We start from the raw sequence: 16,701 nt of genomic DNA, 5'->3' as shown, positions 1-16,701 counted from the left end.
GTAGATTTGTTAAGTATAAACTAAAGTGACAAGATATAATAGATTTGTTATGTATAAACTAATGTGACCAGATATGATAAATTTGTTTTATATAAACTTAAGAGACTAGATATGATAGATTTGTTATATATAAACTAAGTTGACTAGATATGATGGATTTGTAATGTATAAACTATATAAAAGTGACTAGATACAATAGATTTGTTATCTATAAACTAAAGTAACTGGATATGATGCATCTGTAATCATCTGTAGGTGTGGCTGAGTAAACTGGCTGAGGAAATGAAAGCCACACTACAGGAACAACTCCGCGAATGTCTACAGGACTCAAAACAGAACCAAGGGGGACTTGACCCCAGCAAGTACCCTTCACAGGTAGGTTTTAACCCCAGCAAATACCCTTGACAGGTAGGTTTTAACCCTTTACATGATAGACAGTAGACAGTAGTATACTAGGTAGCCATTCCTCCTGTTAAGGTCCGCTTTGGAATAACATTTCAAAGCCATGACGCTGATTCTACACTTCAAATATTTTTGAACAAGGTAATTCATGTCTCAAGCATAAATACAACTCCTTGACAATCATACCTGCTTTGCATCAGTCATTGTTAGTTCAGTTAAAATTGTATATTCAAATTCATCACTACAATCTTCTGTTTCCTTTTCAAAATTCAAATTGCAAAAACAAACTGTATTCAGGCTAGTAAATTGCTCACAGCTACAGTATTAGCAGTTTGGGAAAATAAGAGTGATTGCAGAACCTTCCAAAACTCACAGAGAAATTGCTAGAATAGAAACCTTGGTAAATTGTTAAAGTTGGTATGCACTGTAACTATAATTGTCTTTGTTTTCTGTATAGTACTTTTTCTTCATTACAATAGATTACAATTGATATCAGTAAAGTATTCAAAACAGAAAAACCTCCGTAACCATGAGGACTTTTGTGAAAACAGTTACCGTATTTGACTGCAAAGATGACCCCACTCGCTAATAAGCCCACTCCCCACTTTGGCAAATGTCTGGGGAACAGGATGGGTGCCTGCAATTAAGCCTTCTCCCTACTTTTTGTCAATCATTTTCACTGGGGCTGGGATTTATTTGCAGTCAATTACAGTATATAGTATCGAGATGATACACAATTATGTGTTCTGTACTGTAGATGCTGTGTCTGGCTGAACAGATCAGGTTTACCGAGGCGTGCGAGCAGGCCATTAGTAAGGGCAACCTGCCTGGCTATCAGCGTGAACTAGAGGCTCAGCTGGAGTCGTACACAAGTGTGAACTTGAGTGAGGCCAGCGGGGTCGAGGGTTATGTCCTTGACCTTAAACTCAAGGCCCTGATTCTGGACACGATTCATGCCATAGATGTGGTACAGCATCTGATCTCACAGGGCTGTCGTAACGTCCAGGATTGGATGTGGAACAAACAACTCAGGTAATTAGTGGCTCTAGGGCTGTTTCTGTTTACACAGAACAAGTTTGTCTGTTTTTAAATGTAACATATTCATATATGAATCCTGGTGGACCTGCAAGCGTTTATGCAGGCCTTTCAAGGCTTTGTCGAGGCTTGTCTGAAAGCAGCATCAGGATAACTAGGTCCCACCATATTTCATAAACGAACTATTCTGGTCCAACCATTTGGATTGCAATAAAAGTGGCCCTTTTGATTGAACTTTGTTTGACAATGTTGTTTTTTGTGCTGTAAAGTTCCATGTTCTTGCAGGCTTTATCACAAAAATGTTAAATTTGAGAGTAGACCACCAAGCATTCCACAGATATGAAAAGATTGCTTATCATCATCAACAGCCAGCAGGAATGCTCAGAAGATAACAAATAGCATTATTGAGCTGTATTATGTTTGGCTTAATGACATTTAATTTCTATGTATTTACTGTATACCGGGAAGTTTTCACCCAGCAAAACTTTTACCCTTTGCCAGTATCCCTATTTGCCCAGTATTAATTTCTCCCTTCACATTTAATTACTATGTATATAATGTTGTTTACAAACGTGCGCTGTAATGATAAATTCACCCCTATCATGACAGACAAAAAAGGCGAAAATTAAACTGCAGCGAAAAATTTCCCTGTATACAGTTATGTCTTCCCATGATTTCTTTTTCTTTGTATGAAAAGCTTCATAGATCTGTTGCTAGTTATTACCGTAAGTTTATACTTGACGTTGTTTATGTGCTGCAGGTTTTACCTGAAGAGAGACGGTACGTGCGGTATCAGAATGGTGGACGCAGAGTTCGACTATACGTATGAGTACCAAGGCAACGCCCAGAAGCTTGTACACACCCCTCTCACAGACAAATGCTACCTCACACTTACCCAGGGTGAGTACCGACACCAAGTACTGAACAGACATCACTTAATCTCAGACATTCTTACGCCTATTGCTCTCTTTCCTGTGCAGTTATGATAAAACTGTCCATGTCCAGCTAGGGCAATAAATAGATGTAACCAAGAAATTTCTATCTTACATCCGATTTCATGTGCATTATGTCACAAAAACAGGAACATTCTGATGCCACGATGCAGGAACTCCAGCACCTTTTTGTGGTTAACGTTTCTAACCTAGTTTTAGTGATTGGAATGGAGAAAAATAATTGTTCATGTCCAGGGGTGTACCTGAGGTAAATTCCACACTCAGGATTTTCAAAATTGGTGCCAAAAACCTCAACAAGCCTCAAGTTTCACCCAATTTTAAAACCCCTATTTACCTAACTTACACCCTTCGCCGGACATGAAAGAGTCTTATATAATCTTTGTGGTCACTATAGTGAAATATACATAATTCATTGTGAACAATGTTTTCAGGTATGCACATGGGGTTGGGAGGAAATCCCTACGGTCCTGCAGGTACAGGTAAAACGGAGTCTGTGAAGGCCATTGGTGGACTGTTTGGACGACAGGTGCTTGTCTTCAACTGTGACGAGGTAGGTCATTCAAAACTTGTACCGACACTTAAAAAGAGGGTTTGAGTCTCAAGTTCACTTTAACCTCCAATAAACATGTCTGAAAATTATTTCTGAACAACTCAAAATGTTGTCTTCAAAACAGTCATGGCATCGGATCTTGTAAACTTTTTAAAGGCGTTTAAAAGTAACAATAACTTCTTAAAGCTTGTGTCTCTATGGTATATTTACAGTATATATTATGAAATCACTTTATAATAGCAGGGAATAAATGAAAATTTACATGAAGTATTGTAAGTTGAAACTAAATAAGCAAACTTTAAGCTGCTTACTAGCAAGGCAGAAATTTGAAACTGATGAAAATTTGTAAATCTTTCCTATTTTATGCCTGTGTAGGGTATTGATGTGAAGTCAATGGGCCGTATCTTCATTGGTCTGGTGAAGTGTGGTGCTTGGGGATGTTTTGACGAGTTTAACCGTCTGGAGGAAGCTGTGTTGTCAGCTGTATCCATGCAAATCCAGATAATCCAGGACAGCATTAAGAACAGAGTGCCCTTCGCAGAATTGCTTGGCAGAAATGTAAGTCAAAATCATTGGATGATTTTCAGAAATGTTTAAAGCCCTTTATTACACAAGGAAGGAATATTGGAATATCTTAAAATATGCCTATGATTAAGAATCATGTGTGTATATAAAAAACCACAGTGCAGTAGGACAGGCCTACTGCACTTTGTTTATTATATACACACAGTTACTTCCCCTTAACTTCCGTTTGCATATATCTTATTGCACATTTGGGCAACAACACTTGTTGTCCAGGTAGCTCAATCCGATAGTATATCAATCTAACATTCTGTGTTCGTATCCCAATAGGGCCCCGCTGATTTTTTTTACATTCAAAACACTGTTATTGATTATGTCTTGTTTAATTTGTCTTTATTTCTCATAAAAGTCCCGCAAGATAAAGTCTTCTTTTTAGAAATAATTTATCAAAGCTATTGTCATGCTGGTAAAAACAGTTGTCCTTACTTTCGTTACAGTTTTTGGCAATGGTACGGGGTTCCTTAAGTAATTCAGATGATAACTCAATTCCATGCTGTAATGCACTAATCTAGTAGTGATATTTGGAAATTATCGTGTGCTTTTTTTCTATTACTGGACCAATTAAATTTGGAATACTCAAGAGTCAGATTAAACAGGTTTTATTGTATTTTGCACAGCAAATACACCCTAACTTTGATTAAGTTTTTACTTTGACAAATAGATTGTGGATGTTTAGCATTTCAAAATGGTGTTCAGATCACAAATAAACTTGTGAAATAGGACTGAAGTAGTGAAGAGAAAAGTTTGCTGGGGATCAAACCAGCAACTGTAGGCTTTTTTAGTTGGACGCTCTACCGCTGAACTAAAGGGAAACTCCCTCTCGCGAAAGCTAGTAAGGTGAAGTTGACAATGCCATGTCAACTTCTTTTCAATAGTGAAAGAATTATGGTAACAATGCATATCCATTACAATTCAAGCATAAAGAAAACCCTTGCAAAATATGTCCACCGTACAGTATTTATATACCAGGGATCATACATTGTATGTTGTATTCTCTGAACACAGGTTGACATCGATCACAATTCTGGCATCTTCATCACCATGAACCCGGCAGGTAAGGGATACGGAGGCAGACAGAAACTCCCTGACAATCTCAAACAGCTATTCCGTCCTGTTGCCATGTCTAGACCAGACAACGAACAGATTGCTGAGGTCATTCTTTTCTCTGAAGGATTCAAACAGGGCAAGGAGCTTGGACGCAAATTGGTGGCCATCTTCAACCTCTCAAAGTAAGCGAGATGAGGGGGATGAGTGAGGTTTAACTGCCATTGGATTACTGTGTGAAACCAAATCAGCTAAATATGTGAACAAAATTCTTATGAAATTTGTGGTCAGGTCTCATAAAAAATGTTGAGATCCTGTTAAATCTGAGAATTTACATACGTACTAGTTTTTCCTGCAGTAATACATTATTGCGTTTATGTGAAAATATTACTTCCTGCAGGTACTGGCTTCATATAACTTCAGCTGTTGTAAAGAATTCAATCCTGAACAAAATCAAATCCTGTGGGGTCGCATTTACAATTTTCATTCTTGTTGAATTTGCAGATTCTTCCTACTGCAAAAATAACAGCTTAAAATAAGCAGTGGAACGTACCTGATTAAAAACAGACTTTACAATATTTATTTATATACTAGTTTTTCGTGGGGATCTTATCAAACTAAACAATTCGTTGTTTGTCAATTTCCAAAACATGTACAAGATAATGTTCTGAATTTTGATTTATAAGTTATAATCTTCATTGTTTTCATAATGAACAGACCTTGATTATATTTTGAAACAGTTATGAATTTGACTAACAAAAGTTTGATTCATTTATAACATATAAATAATAGTGTTATTAAGAAGATAAAGCGGAAGTTTGACATATCGAGAAATTCAAATCTTTGAAGTTCGATCGAGTGTAGTAGGATTATGCAGATTTAGTGTACATGGAAAGGTATTAAGAAAAATGGTTCTACTGTTGAATGTATGGTTTAAACAGGTTTCTTAATAGTACAGTGTTTATACAGTTAATTTTTACTGCCTAAGATTCTTTGGATTTATTGTGTTGGGATAAGATATCATGTCATGTCATTGACCAAACTGATGGTGTGTATGTTGTCTATGACAGGGAGCTGTTGACACCCCAGCAGCATTACGACTGGGGACTCCGAGCTCTGAAAACCGTCCTCAGAGGATGTGGTAACCTTCTGCAGATGAACAAGAAGAAGGGAAGTGAGTATTAGTTGAAAAAGGAAATCTTCAATTTGTATTCTTGTGTACCTAATTGCAAAAAACATTTCAACTGGTGAAAGAGTGGGGTGGTTTTTTTTGTGGAAACACTGTTTTTGTAGAAATTTTATTTTTATGAAAATATTGGTCAGTGTCTTTTGAAAAGCATTAATATATCTAATAATGTACAAAGGTATTGGGATTAAGTTTTGTTTTGGAGAAGAGATTACAAAAAAGAATATCTGAAAATTGGAATATATACCAACATGTGTGGGGGGGATACCAGACATATTAACTGACCCATTACAATTTACATTCATAACTTGACTCTTAAGAGGTATGTCTGTTACTTAGGCTTACTTTGGAGTTACTTAGCTAGGCTTACTTTGGGGTTACTAAGGCTTACTCTGGACCTGTATTTTTAAAGCTCATGATTGCTTAGGGTCATGTTGCTGGCTGTAGGGTAGTTCCATGTTTCAGTCAAAAGTTAGCTGAGAAGCCAATTTGGTGAGAGGAGAAAAACTATTAAGATAATTTATGTTTGCAGCCAAGATTGATGCCAAGCTAGAAGCCAAGCTGGTTGTGCAGGCTCTCCGTATCAACACACTCTCCAAACTCACCTTCTCTGACAGTTCACGCTTCAATGCCCTCGTGAGTGACGTGTTCCCAGGGATAGAGTTCAAGGACATTGAGTATGAAGAGCTCGCCCAGGCTATACGCACTGTGTGTGAGGAGAAAAACCTCCGCATCAATGAGCTTCAGGTAAGATTGTAGATATTATTCGCAACTTGCATTTTATTTACCAAAAGTTAGGGCTTTGCAAATTTTATCACATATATGTTCTGATATAAATGAAAATCAAATAAAAAAAAATGTTAATGACTTTTCACTTTTTTGAGGTTATTGATACAAGATTCAATGCGAAATAGACCTAAGCATGACCTTGACTTAATACATTACTCAATTGACCTTGACCTTGATACAAAATTTAGTGTAACTTTTACCTTGACACAACATTTAATATAATTTGTACCATGTCAAATACTCCATATGACCATGACTTGACGTCAGTACAATGTTAAAATCACCTTGACCTGATATGACAATGATAAATTGAAACAATGTTTATTTTGATCTTGACCTGAAACAATATCCAATGTAACCTTGACCTTGATGCAGTAATCATTGAAACTTTAACACTGCTAATGTGACCTTGATCTTCTACAGTAATGATTTGACCTTGACTTTTACAGATTAAGAAGTCACTGGAGTTGTATGAACAGCTCAGGCAGAGGACTGGGGTGGTAGTCGTTGGTCCCAGTGGCTCTGGGAAGTCGACTCTGTGGAGAATCCTGAGACAGGGTATGCAGAAGATTGGCAAGGAGGTGAAAACCTACACCATGAATCCCAAGGCCATGCACAGGACACAGGTCAGCTGGGTGGAAATTCTTTTCTTTGACAAAGTGATTCAATCCTTTAAAGTTAAATGTTTTCGCATTTTCACATTTATTTACAAATTCTATATTCTTTAAGTTCAATTTATTTGAATTTTGTATTATGTCGAAATTGAAATGTGTTTATTTCCTTAAAATTGATTGTAAAATTGTCAAGAATTTAGAACTAAAAGTGAAATTATTTATTTCCTTAAAGTTTGTAATATTTTTCACAGAAATTTGAAGTTGAAAGTATTTGATGTTTGCAGTAATTTTTGCTAAAATATTATCAAAATTTAACAAAATTGAATTGTTTCCTTATATGATATCGCTCAATTTTCTATTCTGAAAATAATTTGTAATTCTTAAGAATGTTAAAAAAATTCTTGTTTCATTATCAAGTTGTAAGCAAAACACCCAAATACTGGATATTTTGAATTTTTTTCGAATGAATTTTTTAGATAAGTGATATCTTGTGAAATAGAATTGACATTACTCGCTGTCTGATACAGCTGCTGGGACATATTGACATGGACACACGAGAGTGGACGGACGGAGTCCTCACCTACAGTGCTAGACAGGTGGTCAAGGAACCCAAAGGTAGGACTCATATACAGGTCCTTGATCAAAACCCCAACTTTTGTAATGAGCCTGGGTTGGATTGCTCCCTGATGACCAGAGAGCACAGTTGATGGAGTGTCTGTGTAGAATTTTGATGCCTTGGGCCCAGATTTTCAAAGCTTGATGAGCTTAGTGAGAATTTAATTAACAAAAATGTTATGTTTCATCTACTGTATTTGTAAATGTGTTGAAATTCAAAAATAAAACTACATGTGGGGGTATTTAAAATTACCATATCAACACAAAAGTTTCAAAATAAATGTAAATTTTTAGATATTTCTGAAAAATTGCATTTTGAACTCAACATTTGTGCTTTGAATAACAAGACCCCATATGCCTCTTACTTTGACTTCACTTGTTGATACTAAGCTTGTGTGTTACAAAGTTCAGAGAGAAATTTCTGGTAAACCCTGAATTGATTAACTTCAGTTTTGGAAAATATGATAATTATTTATTGAAAAGTTTTGTTTATATTGAGGTCAATCATAAGACATTACATTTAACTTTTCATCTCAATTTCTTTTCAAAATCTTTTGAAATTTCTTTGACACTCTCTAGAATATATCTTTGGTGGGAAATGGCATGCTGCAGGTACCAGTGATAGCTAACACTCATTTTACAAAAGACAGTCAAGGTTTGATTCCCTGATCAGACAGGAAAAGGTTTGCCCATTCACATGGGTTTTATCATGGTACTCAGGTTTCCTTCCACTTAAAGACTCCTTGGGTGCTGCCATTTGGGCCAGTGCAAGTGGTTGAGATAAGTTGATCAAACTTGTTTTGGAACTATGAAAAAAAACCTTTATTTCATTTTTGTAATCTGAACATATACTGACAGAAATCCAATCTTGGATCATCTGTGACGGAGACATCGACCCAGAGTGGATTGAGTCCTTGAATTCTGTCCTTGACGACAACAGACTGCTCACCATGCCCTCTGGTGAGAGAATCCAGTTTGGTCCCAATGTCAACTTCCTGTTTGAGACCCATGACCTCAGCTGTGCCTCCCCAGCTACGATCTCCAGAATGGGAATGATCTTCCTCAGGTAATATATGGCTAAGGAAACAGAGATTGTCATAAAACCTCGTATGAAATCATGTATTCATTGAAGTTTATTAATATATATCATGAAGTGCATCAGGATGCAAGTCGTAACAAAATTGTACAATCATGGCAAACAGAAGTGTCCTTTTGAATGAACTTACTGAATTGTTTGTGTACTTAAGTGTAATTTTCATATTACTAAGCATCATTGTTGTCAAAAAGGAATCATTTTGGATAAAGAAACTATGATCGATTTATGTGATATAGAAACCATTTTGGAGATTTGCATAAAATAGAAACCAATGTGATTTGTGTGAAATAGAAAGCAAAGGGATTTGTATAAAATTGACACCAGTGTGATTTGTATGAAATAGAAACCAATGTGGATGTGGATGAAACAAACCAATGTGGATTTGTATGAAACAAACCGATGTGGATTTGTGTGATTCAGAAACCAATGTGGATTTGTATGAAATAGAAACCAATGTGGATTTGTGTATATTAGTAACTAAAATATTGTATGATTTGGTTATCAGTGACGAGGACACAGACATGAAGGCACTGGTCAGTTCGTGGCTGAGCTCACAACCTGAGCACGAGCAGCACATCCTGTCCGGCTGGATAGAGGATCACTTCTATAAAGCTGTGGAATGGGTCCTCCGTATTGTAAGTAAATCTTACCTGTCTTAATTACAGGGGCGTGTTAATTTATGCAGAACAACTGGTTCGCCTGTTTTTAAAAGTAACTTTTTGGGGTATGAATCCTGGCAGACCTGCAAAAGTTTACAGGCTCGCCTGAAAACATCATCTGATTACTAGGTCCAACCTTATTTTGTAAACATTCAACTCTGGTCCAACCATATCAACCGTTTGGATAACGATATACAAAAGTGGCCCAGGTGTATGCTATATAAGGATTTAACAGTATTTTTCAATATTTATGCTGGTATGAATGCAGTTACATAAATGTTTAAAGGCTTCATGGTTTATATGAAATTTGATGACTTGCATTAATACTTTTACATTTTAAATCCGTAGTGATATGAAATTTAGTATTTGAAGAGCCTGTTTCTTCCTGGAACAGTATACCATCACCTAAATATTTGGTTCTTATGATGATCTGAAATTTTCCAAGATTGGAAGAGAAGTGTCAAAATGACTTTGGGTTCATAGCCCTATGAATGCAATTTCTTCTGTTCATGTTTATATAGGGATTCAAAGCAGAAACGAAACATAACTTTATATAACAGTATAAAATTTTATGATAACTGTAATATATTTATAAAAGAAAATTATTAAATGTATTTGCCATTATGACCTTGTTGTTTATAATCAGCTAGTAATTCTAATATCTACAGAACGATTACTTGGTGGAGACGAGTCGGATAGGTGTTGTCCTCAACGGTCTGTCGCATCTCCACAATGTCAGGAACAAAGCTCACTTTGCTGTCTGTCTCATCCACGGACTTGGCGGCAACCTCAACGAGGGAAGCAGGGAAACTTTTGCCAAAGAGGTCTGTATAATATTCCTAGGAACAGTGGTATCTTTTTAACAAAAAAAATAAAATAAAAAAATTGTTATACGTATACATTTTTTTGACCTTCATTTTGATGGCATATACAGTACTTAGAGAACACAGTTGGCAACAAACATATTCTATAGTGTGTGTTACCCAGGAGATGTGGGCTGTTGCAAAATACATAGGAGGGTTTGTTAAACATAACATACACACACTGTGGTATTCTTGTTATCTCCATGTGCATGAATGTAGATTTATAGATTAACGAGTTTCTCATTCAACATATATTGATATGATACAGCTTAGTAGAATATTCCTGGCATGCTGTAAAAATCAAAGGTAATTTGTACAAAGGTTCAAAAATCAACCAAAACCTTTTTTTTCCCAGAAAATGTTTCATCAATGAAATTGAAATATTTTTCATATTGAATATTTATTTACTTCTTGTTGTTAATGACAGGTATTTTCATGGACGCAAGAGGCCCCGCCTGACTCACGACGACCCCTGGACACGTACTACGATGAGAATATGGGTCGCCTGATGACCTACAGTATGGAGGTAAGACCTCACTAAGACTGGTGCTTTGGGTGTTTCTGGTATAAGCATGTCGTGACTCTTTATTTTGTGACTCCTGACTCGGATACTTCAGTCTTCATATGACCTTGGCTGTTGCGAGGACCTTAAACCCCCTAAAAAAATTCTTGGATACTTCTTGGGTTATCTCCCCTTATCAAAACCTCCCAACTGGTGGCCTCTTGACATAATGTAGCATATCAAAGGTCATGAAATTCAAAAAAAAAAAAAGTATTTTTTATTGCATGATATGAAAAAACAATGAAAAAAAAAAAAATACAGAATAGTTACTAAGGCAAAAGTTTTAATTCAGAATAATTCTACTTGAATTTTTTTCTACATATTTATAGAAATGCCATAAGAAATCAATGTGAAATGGGTCTTTCAAAGAACATTGAAGGATATCTCCTGTATATTCAATGTTTCTAATTGATATAAAAATTGTTAGCCTTTTCATTTATGTGGACAGAAATACTTTAAAATGTTCCATGTGTATAAGTCTGGTAGACCTGCAAATGTTAATGCAAGCCTTAAAACCCTTTGTCAAACTCTGTCCCTATTTCATATATATATAAACAATGCTGGTCCAACCAGTCAAATATTTGTAACTTGTTAAATGAAAACTTAAATTAAACTGGCCCTAGCCACAAGTGTCCTTTTTTCTGGTGAATTCCTAGTGACTGAATATTGTTTTCTAGATTTCTTCATATTTTCTTTATTAACACAAAGTTGTACTATAATATTTTGCACATACAGTAAAACCTTGCCTGCTCAAACTTGGATGATGAGTCAAATGCCTGTGATCATGAATCGAAAAGATAATTCAGACGTGTACAAGTCAGATTCCCTTCCTAACTCGAACAGATAGTTCAAACTAAATAACTCTGATAGCTGTCCTAGTTTGAAAAGATAATTTGAATACCTGTCCTTAATTAACGAAAAAGGTTTGTCTCTGTGAGCCTTTAAACTGAAGGAACGCTACATTTGGACTGGTTGTGATAAGTCTTGAGTATGGCCGGTTTTACTGTATAATATATATTGTGTATAATTTCTTTCTATTTCTGACACACATGAACAAACACTTCCTAGGGACTATATGTTCTGTGATGGTTAACCTCTGTCTACCAAAGATGATATTGTGTGTTATTCGGTGTTGTATAACTTTGTGTTGTATATAGTGTAATCTCTATGAAGTACTGTATCATTGTTTAACTTTGCGGGGCTTATGTTTTGCAGTTGTCCCGATCGGGGATTAAATTTCACACAACTCCATCTAGTCAAAACTTGAAGTCACTGGCTACTCCTCCCAAATAGCGTACTAGTTACATTATGTCTATACCTGTAAATATGACAAATATGGACAACAGCAGAGTCACAGACGTGACGATTTGACAGTGGGTTTTGTGTACCTTTCAATAAAAGCATGTACATGGAAGTTGATTTTACTTAATCGATTTTTTACAACTCTGGTAAATTCTAAAATCAAATTGGTCTATTAATACCGTCACAGCATGGACAGCTGGTTGAAGTTTGGTCAACTTTGTTTTTGTCAATAAACGGGGGAAATACTTCTACTCCTATACAAGTTTTATTCACAATGATAATTCATGGTAATAATATTTACAGGGTATTTGAATATTGCATAATTTTTGATGACCATGAATAAAGCGAAATTAAATCCCCCCCCCCCAAATAACACCAACTATACAGTCTATAGAGGTTCCACAATGATAATCTGATAATCATTATGCACTATGTATCTAACCATATCTACAGTTTTTTTTAATTGAAACACACTTTTTTGTATTGAGTGTTGTGTAACTTTAGTTGTAGCATAATTTCTATGATGTTGTGTATAATGTGTTGTATTCCAGGTGACAGCTTTCTATAACGGGGTATGCTTCTGTCTGTCTGTCGTTAGTTCCAATGTTCCCAGTATAAAGATATTTACTACTCCGAAGACCGATCTACTTCACCAATATCTAAATAAACCATCCCATATTTGATAAATGCAAAACCCTGATCACTCAACAATTTCAGGAAATTACTATGATTGCAGAACGTTCCAAAATTCTCCCAGAAATTGCCTTGATAGACTTGTTTTTGACGGTAATTATGGTAAAGGGATGAGACGCTCCGAGCAGAAAAAGTACAGGGGTGCTAAGGAGGAACAGATTGCTTTTAATATCAAATATGGTAATTGCAAATGGGGAAAACCGTTTCTGAAAAAAAAACAAGGCTTTAATTTACTGGTTCATCTATTTTCAAATGCCCCATTTTCAGTGATAAAAGCTCTGTGTCTAACCAGTCCAACTGTTTTGAACATGATATAAGAAAGTGGTCCTGCATTAATTTTGAGGATGAAATATTGGTGAAATAGATCCGTTATGTATAGGTAGATTACTTATTGCTGAATTTTTTTATTTTTTGTTCATGTTTTTAAAAGATTTTGTTCAAATGTTCAAATTTGAAGCTAAAAATGTCCAAGCTTTGTTAGAATGGCTTCTTCACTGATATGCTTCTTACTTACAGCTAGAACTCCAAATGAAATATTTTTAGAGATTTTAATTAATATTTGCTGTAGTTTACACATGAAACCTACTGCTAGTTATCCAAGTATAAGTTAGTAAGTTTATGAAAAGCTCACACTTGTCGCCAGGTATATCCTTAGTAGAGACATTATACAGTAAAACATAATCACGATAAACCTGCCTATTACATTGTCATATCTCAAAGCATTGTTTCATAAATATGAAATATTTTTACGAATTTGATCTAAAACAAATTTATGTTTTTTAGTCCCCTTTGGGCCTTTCTAAACATGTTTTACTGTGTATTGTGAAAATGTAAAATCCTCAGCATGGCTTTTACTTAAAAAATTGCATGTACCTTATTTTAGGATGACAATTAAGTGACGCTGCTTATATAAATTGTAGTATAAATATTATACAGACATACCACCCTTAATAGCTATATATTCTGGAAAAGTATACATAATTCCCAAAAGTTGTATCTGACCAGGTGTGTCAGACTCGGAGGATGTCAGATACTTCATGTAGGGAAAATCCTGGAATTTTAGAGCAGTGGGCCATTTCAGCAAGTTTTAGTCAATATAAAAATTAAGAATTGAAAAATTGAAAGAAAATTGTAACATGGAGGGGTCAGTTTCAGTTTAGAGGGGTCAATGGCCCCATGGCCCCCTCCAGGATTTACCCTGCTATATGTATCCATCAATAAGCCCATGTCTGGTAATAAGCCCGCCCATATCTTTTGCAGGTCAGTAGAAATGCCAACAAAAGGGTTTTCATTATCCTGCAATAAGCCCATGCCTGGTAATAAGCCCACCCATATCTATGGCAGTTAAATTAACAAATACCAACAATGCTATCTTATTGTCCTGTAACTACCCCACCCCCTACTTTCAGTTGGAGATTATGTGTTGTCCTGTAATTACCCCACCCCCTACTTTCAGTCGGAGATTTAGGCTACATTCGCGTATCCAGTTGAAACGGTTAAACCGGTTGAACCTGTAAAGAAAACGGTCGACAGGTACAGATTTGGACCGAGGCTGACCTCAGGAAAATTTGGTACGTGTAGATTGAGGGGTCCAGACGTACCTGACCGAAACTAAAATGCTGACTATTGCCAATTTGCGTTATTTCTTTCTTAAACAATGTCAAGTCACATGTAATTTTTAAGATACGTTATGTAATTTAGTGGACGCGTGAGAGAACGGTATAATATTCTTGATACATTGTTTTTTATTCTCCGAAACTGTGGATTTTTAGCTCTGCTTATAGAACGGTCCAAGTGTGTTCGTTTATCGTGGAAAATTTCTGTGCCACACGTACCGTTTCAACCAGGATACGCGAATATAGCCTATGTGTTGTCCTGTTACTACCCCACCCCCTACTTTCAGTCGGAGATGATGTGCTGGCCCCCTGGGCTTATTGGAGGATAAATACGGTAACCTGCTTTATATGAGCAGTTATGTCACTGAGTGTCAAGCTTCAAATGCTTCACAATGACTACAGATATCAATTTTAGTTACAGCCAGAATTTCAAATGAAAGTTATTAGAGAGTTTAATGACTATTAGCTGTTAGTTTTATTACACAGCTTGTTTATAGATAGTTATCCAAGTACAATGTACAAATATTTAAAAAAAATCTGGAAAAATTTAGTTAAACTTTCTTTTATTCAAGTATTTCAGTTTATATAATATATATGTTCATGTTGTAACAGGACAATATGGTAAAAAATCAGGAATTCTTCTAAGTTAAATCTTCTTTCATTCAAGTACCGGTATTTATATATATACAGTATATGGGATTTACCATCTATATTACTTCTTTGACCTATACAGTATATGTATACATGTTGTAACAAGACAATATGGTACAAAATAGGAAATAGAAACAAGTATCTTAGACACTTATGTAAATCTATCAATCACCTTATCGTATAGCACAAATGTTTTCAGGATGGACAGCATAATGTTAACAGTTATATAACATACAAAAAATTTATGAACGGCTCACATTATTCATATAAAATCTTTACTTCAGAGCAGATATTATAGCTAATATTAAAAGTTAACATTCATATTCTGATTTAAATGCAAGTAATGAAAATTCAGATCATTAAAAGTAACACTTGTCATTTATTACCACGTATATCCTCATAAAAGTGATTTAAAGTTTTCAGAATGTTACTTTATTTATACGGAACCGGTTGTCTGATTGGTCTATTTGTTTTTGTCAGACCTCCGGCGATCTGTCTGCAGACAACTTCACAGTTAGCTCCGGCTCGTTACCAGTGATACGTACCGGGGATGTACAGCGAGGACTTGACTACTTCATGCCCTGGCTTCAACAGGACAACAAACACCCCTTCATCCTGGTCGGACCCGAGGGCTGTGGAAAAGGGTAGGTCACATCTAGGGTAACGTAACGCTATAAAAATGGAATTTTGGGGTTTATTTTGATAATACTGTATACCGGAAAATTTTCACTCAGTCAAACATTCACGCTTTGCCCATAAAATCTATTTTTGCCAAGTGTTAATTTCATCTTTCACATTTAATTAATATGTGTGTTAATTATGCTGTTAACTTACATTTGCTGTCATGAAAGATTCACTTTCATCACAAAGGACAAAAAAAGGCAAAAAATGAAACTGCTGTGAACATTTTCCATTTTACAGTAAAAACGAACACTTTTGTACTTATAATTTTAAAATTCCATGATGTTAACACAGTTCAATACTTAAGTAACAAATTAAAATATTTAGTGTCACAGCCTCATAAAACCCTTATAACAAAGGAACAAACCTTAAATTTCTGTTCCATATTTATAGGATGTTGCTGCGGTACTGCTTTGACCAGCTGCGGTCAACACAGGTAGCCACTGTCCACTGCAGCGCTCAGACCAACCCTACCCACGTCCTACAGAAACTCAACCAGTCCTGTATGGTCCTGAACACCAACACCGGCCGTGTGTACCGACCCAAGGACTGCGAACGTCTCATCCTCTACCTCAAGGACATCAATCTTCCCAAACCTGACAAATGGGGCACATGTCAGCTCATCGCCTTCCTACAGCAGGTGGTCACTTACAACGGTTTCTACGACTCTAACCTGGAGTGGGTCGGACTAGAGGGAGTTCAGATTGTTGCTAGTATGAATGCTGGAACTGGACTGGGAAGGCATAAACTGACCACAAGATTCACCTCAGTTGTCAGGATAAAGGGTGACACAAACTGACCACAAGAT

At 36.0% G+C, this 16,701-nt stretch overlaps 1 protein-coding gene across 6 annotated transcripts in view; it reads left to right on the top strand.

Moving 5' to 3' along the window:
* Window positions 1–16,701, top strand: part of LOC110440386 (cytoplasmic dynein 2 heavy chain 1-like) — a 67,853-nt gene that overhangs the window by 20,628 nt on the left and 30,524 nt on the right. For 4 of the 6 annotated variants that reach the window (XM_021483446.1, XM_021483450.1, XM_021483448.1 and 1 more), the window contains 17 exons: window positions 256–375; window positions 1,160–1,434; window positions 2,198–2,337; window positions 2,822–2,940; window positions 3,316–3,498; window positions 4,528–4,751; window positions 5,637–5,740; window positions 6,285–6,499; window positions 6,991–7,167; window positions 7,683–7,770; window positions 8,629–8,836; window positions 9,372–9,501; window positions 10,194–10,349; window positions 10,816–10,914; window positions 12,804–12,824; window positions 15,693–15,856; window positions 16,287–16,671. In XM_021483446.1, coding sequence (XP_021339121.1) covers window positions 256–375; window positions 1,160–1,434; window positions 2,198–2,337; window positions 2,822–2,940; window positions 3,316–3,498; window positions 4,528–4,751; window positions 5,637–5,740; window positions 6,285–6,499; window positions 6,991–7,167; window positions 7,683–7,770; window positions 8,629–8,836; window positions 9,372–9,501; window positions 10,194–10,349; window positions 10,816–10,914; window positions 12,804–12,824; window positions 15,693–15,856; window positions 16,287–16,671 — 2,808 coding nt within the window. The remainder of the gene's footprint in view (window positions 1–255; window positions 376–1,159; window positions 1,435–2,197; window positions 2,338–2,821; window positions 2,941–3,315; window positions 3,499–4,527; window positions 4,752–5,636; window positions 5,741–6,284; window positions 6,500–6,990; window positions 7,168–7,682; window positions 7,771–8,628; window positions 8,837–9,371; window positions 9,502–10,193; window positions 10,350–10,815; window positions 10,915–12,803; window positions 12,825–15,692; window positions 15,857–16,286; window positions 16,672–16,701) is intronic. The other 2 variants (XM_021483451.1, XM_021483449.1) reach the window with 1 other exon arrangement.

This window comes from Mizuhopecten yessoensis, unplaced genomic scaffold, assembly GCF_002113885.1.
Source record: "Mizuhopecten yessoensis strain PY_sf001 unplaced genomic scaffold, ASM211388v2 scaffold11179, whole genome shotgun sequence".
In the NCBI taxonomy this organism is placed as follows: domain Eukaryota; kingdom Metazoa; phylum Mollusca; class Bivalvia; order Pectinida; family Pectinidae; genus Mizuhopecten; species Mizuhopecten yessoensis.
The sequence above is the reverse complement of the archived record's forward strand: the minus strand, read 5'-3'. Positions and strand labels throughout refer to the sequence as shown.